Below are 12,793 nucleotides of genomic sequence, written 5' to 3'. Positions count from 1 at the left end.
ATGAACCCCGTAGAGGGCGACATTTCACGCCATTTCACGGAAGTGACATCACACTTCGCTACTGAATAGATAGTCACAACTAGTGTTGCCATGTCTGCTTATTATAAGCAACTTCTTTGGGCTTGCTTTTCTGTAACGTTGCTTGTAAATATTAGGGCTACAACGATTAATCGTAATCGAATCGATTATTCAGTTAGTTGGAAACTAATTTAGTAATCATAATCGAATCGGCAACTAATCGCTGGAATTCGTCTTAATATCGTGCCGAAATATAGGGTCAAAAACAAAGAATATGACTTGAATATTTATTTTTAAATGACCTATTTTAAGAGTACTGTTACCCTTTAGCTTGACAAATGTGTAGCTAGTTTTTAATCAGTATGCAGTCAAAAAAAGGTATTTATATTTTGTCTTTTAGTAACAATCGGCAGCTGAGCAAAATGTAATAAATTATGTATTTTTGAATGAATTATTCATCTTTAATGTCTTTTTTTGTTAGTTAAAACATCTAAAAAGTCTAAAAGAACCCCAAATCTAATGTACATATAAGGTAATAGCGAAATAAGTGCCGTAATCCGCTTAATCGATTATTATTATTTTTTCCTAATGTTGTTTAAACCGGTGATTTAAACATTTTCATGTCAAGGACGCTCAAATTAACACATTTAATGCAGTTTGACGAGTCTCCCTCTGCTGTGACGTTTTGCGGCCTATAATGTGTAGATTGAGCCTTAAGATGCATGTTAATGTAATTGTAGATCTACAAGCTCACGATGTGACGTGTTGTGAGCTTGTAGACCGGCTATTAAAATGTTTTTAATAACAGTATAGGTTTAGCGCTCGTGTGGGCTAGTCGCTTCTATTGGGCTTGTTTTCATAGACCTGGTTGCTTATTTGCCTCGCAAAATCTGGCAACACTGGTCACAACTAGGCTGATGACCTGTTGCAAGCCAAGTTTCCCATCTGGCATAATACAGTTAGTGAGCTGTGAACTTGTTTTGGTGCTTTACTAAGAAGCTTCTGGCTGAGGGCCTCCAGAGTTTTTATGTTGTTGCTTGTTTTTAGGCCTAGGATTATTGACTGCTTTAACTATTGAAAAATAGCAGATCTACAAGCTCACAGCGAGGCACCGAGTGCCGCGCTGCGAGCTTGTAGATCTGCTATTTTTGAAAAATCGTGAACATTTGAATTTTTACCCAATTCAAGTGTCTTTTGAAAGTTTTTTTTGAAAAAATCAAACCTCGGTTCGAAGTGGAGTGGTGAATCTGAGCAGCGTGCGTGCGTGCGTGCGTGCGTGTATGTGTGTGTGTGTGTTGAGTGTGCCTGGCCTGCACAAAACAGCGCCCCTCCTTTAACTAGTGTGTTATGTGTGGCCACTCAAGGTATTGCCAGGCTACGGACGGACACGGCCAGCCAGCCACCCAGCCACCCACCCACCCACCCACGGACATACCCACGGACATACCTGTCTATTGGGAGTGCTTTCACCACTCCAAAAACCTATGTTTCTATGTCAGCAATCTGGCCAGCCATCGTCAAAGAAAAGGTCCTTTTCACTTAACTGGAGCTCAGTTAGTCTGTTCTTGAGAGACTACTATGTCAGTGGTTCTCAAACCTTTTCATGTGAAGGACCCCCATCTCAAAATATTTAGTTCCAGGGACCACCCAGAAGCAAAATTCTAGCTACAAACGTTTGCTTTGAAAATACATATATTGAAAGATTTGCACACAAAAAAATAGCAGATCTACAAGCTCGCAGCGCGGCACTCGGTGCCGCGCTGTGAGCTTGTATATCTGCTATTTTTCACTGGTTAAAGCATTCAATAATTCTAGGCCTAAATGGGTTAAAGGAGTAGTATCCCTGAGCCAATACATATGACCGGGTGGCTGCTCGGTACTCCACCGGTCATCACATTATTGTCTCAGGAACATTATTGTCTCAGGAACATGTCACGATCATGACATTTTACATGACGATTAATTGTCACTCAAATAATTGCGATTAACGATTTAATTGTGTTTTGTCGTTGACAATTACATTTCTGTTTGGCTTTAAGGCTTTGAAGTTGCACATGGCAGATATGACACATAACCTATATATACAAAGAAATTACTGACATATTTGACAACTTTATACTTAAAAAAGTACATTGACAGTGGAAATAGCCGATCTACAAGCTCACAGTGCGTCGCATCGCGATGCGTAGTGAGCTTGTAGGCAGACAGCAAATCAACAACCATTTGTCTATTTTTGGGGATGATGGTTCAAAAACAGGAGGGGGGTTAGTATTGAACCTAGAGTATTGAACTCTTGTCAATTAAACTTTAAAGGAGTAGTTCAACCCCAACATGACTTTTTTTCTATTGGTTACTCACGCCATGGAGACTTGAGTTCAATAATATCATTTTGTATTTGTCACATTCCTTAGACAAACATTTGATTATAGTTAATTTACCCCCATTGATCCCGTCTGGGGACCCGAATGCATTTGGGTCATCAATGGGTGCATTTATTGTAATAATTATTGTCTTAGGAATGCGACAAAAAACAAAACATATTATTCAACTCAAGTCTCCATGGTGTGAGTAATCAATAGGAAAAAAAATATCATTTTGGGGGTGAACTACTCCTTTAAGTGGTTGAATTCATATGGACTTGAAATGAACAAATCAAAACAATAAAGTCTGCCTCTCTCTCTCTCTCTCTCTCCTTTAGGGTCGATGGGGACACGGAAAATGGCTTCTCCAGAGGTAGGGCCTGCCACACTCACAATGCCTGTTTTGAGAACACAGTAGCAATACAGGACTTTGTCTTAGTGACTTCATCATGTTCTTTATTTAGACGGGGCACCTGCATATTTATCAACAGTATATCAGAATTAACACATTTATTGCCACCATTAAACATCGACTTGCCCTCGACTTTCCACCAACCTTTTACATTTTTTCCTAATTCTCTGTTGGTGTGAGAATGTCAAAACATGCACCATATGAAAGATGAGAGTCTCTAGTTACACACTTCAACGGCCGCCAGCAACAAAGGGTTAATATTTTCCTCAGTGCCAGTGAGATTGCGCAATCACCAATGCTTTGACTGTGATTGGCTGGGGGAGGTTGGGTCTTTTCCTGCAGCGAGGGGCCTTGTAATGATAATGATAATGATGATGATGAATAATTGTGTAACCGATCTAGACACACGATTGGTCCAGCGTGGGTCACATGACAGTTCAACATGGCCGCAGCAGACAGACAGTCAGATGGAGATGTAAACATGCATATTTTGCCATGTTTTGGATTGAACAGTCTCTTTTTGATTCTTTTTGGGCATATAATGGATTCTCTATGGCCGGGCTTCACTTCACATGCACGCCCAACGTGCATTGTAATCGAATCGCGGACTTTTACCGATTCACACGGGACTGGAGCAACGTACTGTAAGTAATTAATGTAAAATCATTAATTATGATAAAATTACAACTCGGACAACTCGGGCAGTGGCATGAGAAGACACTGTTATGTTCGTCTAATCAACTTCATCACAACCAGCCGTGCAAGCTGGCGTTCATTTCACAGAGTTCCCGTGCTGTGTGGCCGCTTATTTTCTCCAGTAATCGTCTCTTATTTAACTTTCAAAAACAACCGGTCCGCGTCCGCTCATAATAAATAACTCCATTTCGGCTACAGTTCATCTGAACCGCTTGCTGCTAAGCACAGAGCAGACTGCACGCGTCTCCACTCGATGAAGCATGACACTGGTTATACTTCTTTCAGTACGACGGTGTTGTGTGGTGCGGTGAGCATATAGCCCCGAGGATGCGTCTAGTTGTAGGCTTGTAGATTAACGTGCAACACGTTCGTACGGACAAAGTACAAACCCAGTTTTACCGTAATTCCTCCAACAGTCGTGCATGATTGGTTCTTTAGTTTACCGTATATGACAATCACACCAGCAAACTGGCTGAGCCAAGATTTTTAGAAGCCACAAATGACAGTATAAAAATAGAAAGGATTGTCAAGCCAATTTCACCAGCAACAACAACAACAACAATATAATAACAACAGTAACAATAATAATAGATATTATTATAATAGTAATACTAATAGACCTGCAATAATTTATTATTTTTTTATTATTTTTTGGGACGGATTACATTCATTTGGGGACGGTTCAATTTGTATTTTGGGACGGTCCCGGGACGTAAGGGAAAAAAGTTAGTCTGGAGCCCTGCTCGGGGGTGGCAATAAATGTGTTAATCTTGGCAAATGTGCTAATTTACATACGCAGCAAACACATTGGGGTTTGGTGAAGTAGCTTTCTACCTGTTACGTATCTTTTACCACATTACAGTAATTGTAACCGTCAGGTCGCAAGTTACTATGAAAAGCTCCACCGGCTGTCAGTCAGTCTGTCCGTCAGTCACGTCAAGTCACACTTTTGCCCTACTCATATCTCCGCCACCGTTAACCCTATCCATGCCAAACTTTGCACACACACCCCTTGGCTGCCAAACCATAACCTCCATCTCCATTTCCCACACATGGCCCTCTTCTAGCGCCACCATGAGGCAGATTCTTGCAAAAGACATTTTGGAGACAACTTGACCGTTGGCGCTGTACTTGGTCTGCTCTTTTTTCCGGATCTATAAGCTCACACATTTGGCGGACCCCCTGTAGTGACTCTAAGGACCCCCTAGGGGTCACGGACCCCCTGTTGAAGACCCCTGGATTAGAGGATAATATTTTGATCCAGTATTTTTGCTCAAATTAATCATTGTTGCCTTCAAATGAGTAATTATTGCCCTCAAATCAGTTCTTTTCATCAGTACTTTTATTTTATTAAGTAATAATCCAGAGAGGGAGTGCTAACAACATGAGATATTGGCAGTGTTGTGCTGCAGCCATAGCTTACATAATCCATGACCTTCAGTGTATTATTGCAGTTATTCCACAGTTTCAGCGAAGATAGATTTATGATTAGAAAAGTGAAATACATGCAAAGACTGCAGGTGGCTGCGGCTGTTGCTAGGTTACACGTAAAGTAAACAAGGTTGGATGCGTTAGGAGGAGGGCTACACGGAGATAATATTCTCATTAGAATGCTTGTCTCAGCCAATCAAATTGTGAGGTTGTGACTAGCTGATATATAGTATAGGGCATTCACCAAATATTAGAATATTCAAATATCAAAGTCACTATACGACGTTGTTCCCCGGAGTCGAATATTTGCTTATTTTTTATTGTTTTCTCTTTAAAAAATATATAAAGCTTGGCTAGATAGAAAGTCATAAGAATGAGTTGTCAATGCCCCTGGTGGACGAATGTGTTAATGCTCTATACCAGGGGTTCTCAAACCTTTTTAGGCTGTGACCCCCAAAATAAACATATCTGAACTGGGGACCCCCACCCTAACAAGCACTCGGCTCCACAGATACATATTGTGAAAATAGCAGATCTACATTGCGAGGCGTTGTGAGCATGTAGATCTGCTATTTTCACAATGTTTGCCTCTTGCTTACTTAATATTTGACAGTTTGGCCAGTCCTGTCGAATATTCGACTATTCGAATACTTTGAGGTCGAATAATTCAAATACTAAAAATCACTATTCGTGAATGCCCTAATATAGTATAGTATTGAGCTTGTATTGGTTAATGATGTTGCTCCTATAACTACGCACAACATAAGATCTAGGCTTTCCTACTTGATCCCAAATGACGACACTATGCTGCGAGGCCTGCAGAGGAAACTGGACGACCCCATGGTCAGTCATTTGGGATCAATACAAGTAGTCAGGGATTTTTAATAAAACCCTGGGAATAAATTCCTTACCAAACAATTTCTTCACCAATGTGTTCATAAAGGTGTCTAGTAACATATCTAACAAAGATTGAAATTCAACCTCCCTAGCAAAATATTTGACAGCTGGGGTAATTCTGGGTCTCATTCACTTAGTTACTATACTCTGTACTATAAGGGGAAAAAAATCACTCCCAAAAATATGCTTTAAGTGGGATGTGAGGGGTCTAACTAGGTGTTTTTAATTATTCTGAATCCATTGCAAGCATTTGTTTTGCACGAAAAACATTATTTTGGCCAAAAATGGACCCCATACACCTTGTGAAAAGTGATGACTCATCACTAAACCATAGTTCTTTTGGGTCTGTTTTTAGCCCAAAGAATGTTTTTCGTGCAAAACAAATGCTTGCAATGGATTCAGAATAATTAATAACACCTAGTTAGACCCCTCACACCCCACTTAAAGCATATTTTTGGGAGTGATTTTTTCCCTTATAGTATAGTGTATAGTAAGTGAATGAGACCCAGAATTACCCTAGCTAGCTGTCAAACATTTTGCTAGGGATATTGAATCTCAATCTTTGTTAGATATGTTACTAGACACCTTTACGAACACATTGGTGAAGAAATTGTTTGGTAAGGAATTTATTCCCAAATTTGACAGGTATTCTGATAATTTTCCCTGACTAAAGTAGGACAATGAGCCTAGATCTTATTTAGTATGGAGTTGTCCTTTAAGATCCAATGCCGATTAACAGTTTTTTTATCATGTCAAGGACCCCCTAAATTATATCTACTAGCTCTTACCCGTTCAAAGATATGAGCTCCGAAATGATGTGCAGTGTGTGGGTTATGGGATGTGCTCTGTGCATACAGTATATGAGGGATGGAAAGTAACTTTAACTGGTGCTTGCATGATAATATGTAGGAGCATCAATGTAAGAAATACCCGTTTCGTTTAATGGCTAACCCCCCCCCCCCCCCGCCCGCCCGCCCGCCTGCACACACACACACACCCCCCCCCCCCCCCCCCCCCGTGTGTCTGTGTGTGTGTGTGTGTGTGTGTTTGTGTGTGATTGTGCATGGCCTGAACAACAGCGCCCCTCCCTTAACATGTGTGGTCACAAAAGGTACTGTAGGCTAAATAGATATAGATACACCATAAAAATGCAATTATACAGCATGCGATTTGTGAAAGTGACAAACGGGCCTCACAGTTATGTCAGGTGTGTTCATATGCTGATGGTGATGCGATTTCAGATCAATTGCTCCAGCCACCGAGGAGAAACGCTGTTTCATACAGACAGACACTCACTCAGACAGACATTCGCAAAATTATAGTATAGATTTGGCTGTGGACCCCCAAATAAAAAGCAAAGATTTGAGATGTTTTTTTTTTTTTTTTTTTACATTTTAACTCTTTGAGTGCCACCCCGTTCACCACTAGAGGGCGCCCAGTGGCCATAGAAAATCCCATAGAGATATGCTGGTATATGCAGAAGCCCTGCAGCCATGACTTGCCTGAACACTTTCCTTTGTGCATGTACAGGAAGAGGATGAAGTTAGCTTGAAGTTAGCTATTGGTTACCAAGCATTTTAGAAGCCTTATTTTCGTCAACTTAGCCATGATTAAACCTTGCACACCTCATGCATGGGAAAAAAACAGAGAAGAATGAGCTCTAAAAAATCCAATGCAATCCTGGATTGCATTGAAGTGGATTTGTGCAGTTTGTTCACAGCTTTCAAACAAAAAAATCCGATTGGAAATCCGTTCAGGCATTCTTGAGATAATCGCCATTATGTTTTACATGTTATGTAAACAAACATGGCTGCCCTGTATGTTAGATGGGGTTGTATGGGGGTGGAACATGCAAAATCGCGATTGAAATCATGTTCACTAGATTTGATGGGGTCCAAAAATTAAAAAAAAAAAAAAAAAAAAAAAATCAATTTTTTTTTCTTTTTTTTTTTAATATCCCGAACATGTTCGGGATAGGCACTCTGGTATGCGATAATATATCCCGAACATATTCGGGATAGGCACTCAATGAGTTAACAGCACAAAGGGGGTCCGTGGTACAAAATCTTTTCAGATGGGTGTCCGTGGCCAAATGTATTATTTAGGGGTCCCTGACTAAGGTTGGGACGATATTAAAATTTCACATCACGATTATTGGGAAAAAATCAATCGCGATTCACAATATTATCGCGATAATCAAAATCCATTATCCTGGGGCGGAACATTTGCCAAAAAAATAGCTGATCTACAAGCTCACAACGCTTCGCAACGCGACGCGTTGTGAGCTTGTAGATCAGCTATTTTTTGGCAAAGACATTTGATAAAAGTGGAAAAAAAGACTATGAAGTGCGTATATTATAAGTACGTTTTACCAATTCTAGAATGTTTAAGTGGTACGGGATATGCAGCTCTGCAAATAAAAGGTGAATTGATCCCAGTGCATGACGGAGGACGATATCACGATAAATTAAATCTATATCGTGAAAAAGAATATCGTGAGTGTTTTTTATCACGATAAACGATAATATCGCGTATCGTCCCATCCCTATCCTTGACAAGAAAGTCTACATGACAAGAAACAAACCAAAAAGGGGTGTGTGTCAGCAAATCTCTAGAATTACCGGAACTCAGGCGTGCGTTGAAATGGATTCCAGTCACACTGCAGTATGAATGCATGTGTTTACAGTACTAACATGGTCTCAGACAGTAGCATGTTGACAAGCCGTCAGAAGTGTGTTTGCAACACAGTCTCCGGTTACGTAAAGTCAATGTTGACTCCAGTCGGCTTTGAACCGAGAGGAGCTATCTACTGTGTGTGTGTGTGTGTGTGTGTGTGTGTGTGTGTGTGTGTGTGTGTGTGTGTGTGTGTGTGTGTGTGTGTGTGTGTGTGTGTGTGTGTGTGTGTGTGTGTGTGTGTGTGTGTGTGTGTGTGTGTGTGTCCACGTCCACGTCCACGCGCGTGGCTGTCCGCACATTTGATTGTTTCTGGTCACCTCTCTCTCTCTGACATTTTTAATTTTACATTATGTAGGTTGCCTCATTATAATAATAATTGTAACGTTAATGACTTATTCATTACTATTTATGAATTAATTACTAATATTCGTTAGCGTCTTTGACAACTGTCGTGCTATTGTGTCCTGCTCCATGCCTGCTTCTTTAGTGCAGTGGTTCTCAAACTCTTTTATTCCTTTTTGAGCGGTGGTCACACCGTCTCCTATAAGTGGCCGTGCGTGGCTGTCGGTCTGTCTGTATGTAGCCTGAGTACCGCTGGGTGACCAGAGAGGTGCTGTTGAGCAGCCTTGAAATGTACATGCATAGAACACATAATTCATAGATCTAGATCAAATAGAATTTAAAAATATAGATCTAGAACACATAGAATAGATTTCACACACACACGCGCAACCCTGAAATGAAAAGCTACACACACGACCACGCACGCACACACACACACACACACACACACCACCGCTCACTTCAAACTACTATCAAAACCTCCACCGGCTGACAGTCAGTCACACGTCACACTTTTGCCCTTCTCATGTCTCCGCCACCATTGCCCCATCCATGCCAGACTTTGCACACACACTCCTTGGCTGCCAAACCACAACCTCATCTTCTCACATGCCCCTCTTCTAGCGCCACCATCAGGCCGATTTTTTGCAAAACACATTTTTTGACACTGCTCCTACAAATTTTGCCCTAAAATCTCGCAAAGAGGTACACTCTCTCTCTCTCTCTCTACGTCGTCCTCAGACGAGCCCTCCATCGTCGTTTCCAGTCATCTCGGTTCTCCATACATCTGGACAGCTCGTTTGTGCTTTCTGCTCCAGCATCTTTCTTTAGTACGTCCACGTAGGTACAGTAGGTGTGGGACGTTCCCTTGATCGGTGCCCGTGTGCTGGTTCCCACAGTACAAGCCTTTTGACTGGGAGTTCTTGGTGTCGATGGCAGTGTCCAGCTAGTCTCATCCTCCTGACTGTTATCTTCTCTGATACACTTGGCAGTTCCCCGTACAGACGCTTGTTGGTAATGTGCTCGTCCTGGTTGATGTTCAGCACCACCCTTAACATTCTGGTGTAGCACCCGTCCAGGGACTTCTGTAGGGCTTGCGTTAGTGTCCAGCATTCACAGCCATATAGGAGAACGGACTCCACGGTTGCAGAGAAGAAACTGATCTTGATGTGTCTGGGGAGGTTGGATTTCCACACACTGGTCATGCCGTTAAGAGCTCTCCAGGAGAGTGCTTTCCTCACTTTAAGGTCCTTTTCTGTGGAGCCGACCCATGCGCCCAGGTACTTGAAGTCAGTGACCTCCTTTAGTGCAGTACCTTCTGTTGTTGTTAGGGGCAGATCTCTAAAGTCATGTCATCAACATGGACAGACCAATTTGTGTATACAGTACATGCGACCTGGCGGACGCTTATCTCCCGATTAGGGAGTCTTACTGGTTCCTCTAAATGACTTTTTTCATCCCCGGCATCCCTGAAGCTTGCAGACCTGCAATTTGTGTTGAAGAGATTTGGTGTATATTGAATAAAGAACGCACCAAGCACAGTGCAAGTATAGAGTTGTTAAACTGAAGTGATATTTATACATTCCTAATATTAGCAAAGCTATTAGTGGCACCCTGTGACACAAGTCATAGCACCCTAGGGTGCCACCAATCCCACTTTGAGAAGCCCTGGTTCTTAAACGAGCTGCAAGCTTGTACATCTGCTATTTTGGTACGTTTTCGAAAAATAATTATGATTTTTTTTTTTTTTTTTTAATCTTCTCCTCTGGGTTTTGCTGGCATAAACATTTTCAGATGGGGAAGGGTCCGCGGACAATTAGGCTACACCAGTAAGACTCCCTAATCGGGAGATAAGCGACCGTCAGGTCGCAGCGTGATTTTAGGCCAAAATGTGTAGGAGCAGTGTCCAAAAATGTGTTTGAAAAAATCGGCCTGATGGTGGCGCTATATGGGACAGATCCATGTTGATGACATGAGTGTAGACATACTATGTAGCGATTTGCGTGATTTTAGGGCAAAATCTGTAGGAGCAGTGTCCAAAAATGTGTTTGAAAAAATCGGCCTGAAGGTGGCGCTAAATGGGACAGATCCATGTTGATGAGCTGAGTGTAGACATACTGTGTACCGATTTGCGTGATTTTAGGGCAAAAATTGTAGGAGCAGTGTCCAAAAATGTGTTTTGCAAGAATCGGCCTCATGGTGGCGCTAGAAGAGGGCCATGGGAGAATTGATGGGTGGAGGTTGTGGTTTGGCAGGCAAGGAGTGTGTGTGCAAAATTTTGCATGGATCGGGGCAACGGTTGCGGAGATATGAGCAGGGCAAAAGTGTGACGTGTGACTGACGGACAGACGGACAGACAGCCGGTGGAGTATGACGGTCGCAATCAAGGGTCTTCAACAGGGGGTCCGAGACCCCTAGGGGGTCCTCAGAGTTACTTTTTTCCAATCCTTTTTATATGAACAACTTGAACCCTAGTGTCCATATTCTGAGAACTGTAGCCAAAAATAGCAGATCTACAAGCTCACAACGCCTCGCAGCGCGAGGCGTTGTGAGCTTGTAGATCGGCTATTTTCGGCAAAGAGGTTTGGTGTAGAGGGGAAAAAGAGCAGACTAAGTACAGAGTAAAAGGTCAAGTTTATTAATTATTGACGGTTCAAGTGGGTAAATATCTGAAAACACAAACTGACATGAATCCAAAATACCCTGATGATTGTGCTGTCAAACAATGAAACTATATGGAATCTATGAACAGGTTGTGGGGGTCCCTGCTTCATCTCTCTCTCAACTAAGGGGTCCTTGGCCTGAAAACGTTGAAGACCCCTGTTCTACATAATATCATTCTGGTTTGAGAACTAGAAGGTATTTGTAGAATGGGGCCTCAGGTGGTGTCGATTAATCTCTCGAGACAGACTCTGATAGAGGGCGTTCCCCTTTCTTTGACGACGGTTAGCCAGATTGGGTGTTGATGGGTTGTTAACTGTCATTAACCAGTGTGTCACTGCTTCTATGTCCTGCTAGATGCCTGGTTCTTCAGTCACCGCCCAGCAGAGCATGAAGAAGACCATCGGTCATCGTGGGGTGGAGACCACCACAGGCGAGACCACCTATAAAAAGGTCAGAGCACACAGGAGGGGGCCCGGTGACACCCAGTGTCCCCTTCACGAGCCCATGCTACAGATGACAAAATCATCCTAGACTGTTCAAAATAAATGTGTTTTAGGTTTAGTGATTGAAGCGACAACTAAATTGATTTCACTTTTCAGTGTTTTTATCAAAACAGACCCCCCCCCCCCCCCCCCCCCCCCCTACACCAAATCACCAAATTGAGCTAAAAATTATTCAACCCCCCTTTGCAAATCTGGTTTATTGGCTAAATTCACAAACCAAACTGACAACGGAATTAAATAAATAAATCATACACTAACAATGTAAATGGCTCAACAAAAGTAACATTTGTTGTGTTATTAATTTTGTTCAAATTCAATGCTAAATGCCACTTTCAACGCCTTTTTCCAATTATTCAACTCTTAATGACACCAGAAAACATCTGTAATCAACTGCAATCGACTAATCAACGGCTTAAATAGTTGCATCAGATGTGCAAACTGGCATGACTAGAAGTCTGTTGACTTGTTGACTGTGATAAGAGCAGTTAGAAACACGGCTAAGTCTAAGGAATGGCCGGGAAAGTTCAGAGAAGAGATCATTGCTTTGTACAAAAAGGGAAAAGGATATGAAACAATTACAAAGACACTGAATGTTCCAAAAAGTACAGTTTTGAGCATAGTTCACAAGTTCTAAGTCAAAGGAACAGTGGCTACACTAATGAACAAATTTGTCAGAGGGGGTGAATAATTTCAAGCACAACTGTATGTAGGGGTGGGTCGAAATGGAAAAATACAATATCACAATATTTTCCCAAGCTGTATCACGATGCACGATCTTATCACGATTCTTTTTC

The 12,793-nt window shown here is 41.9% G+C and overlaps 1 protein-coding gene across 1 annotated transcript in view; it reads left to right on the top strand.

Moving 5' to 3' along the window:
• Positions 1 to 11,850: 11,850 nt before the first annotated feature.
• The window catches only part of LOC308300811 (phosphatidylinositol 4-phosphate 5-kinase type-1 alpha-like), a gene marked incomplete at its 5' end in the record, with an annotated part of 42,285 nt that continues 41,342 nt past the window's right edge, over positions 11,851 to 12,793 (top strand). Inside the window, one exon of the mRNA XM_080744710.1 lies at positions 11,851 to 11,946. Coding sequence (XP_080600836.1) covers positions 11,851 to 11,946 — 96 coding nt within the window. The remainder of the gene's footprint in view (positions 11,947 to 12,793) is intronic.

The sequence above is a fragment of the Nannobrachium achirus genome (assembly GCF_963921795.1).
Source record: "Nannobrachium achirus genome assembly, chromosome: 2".
Lineage (NCBI taxonomy): Eukaryota > Metazoa > Chordata > Actinopteri > Myctophiformes > Myctophidae > Nannobrachium > Nannobrachium achirus.
The sequence above is the reverse complement of the archived record's forward strand: the minus strand, read 5'-3'. Positions and strand labels throughout refer to the sequence as shown.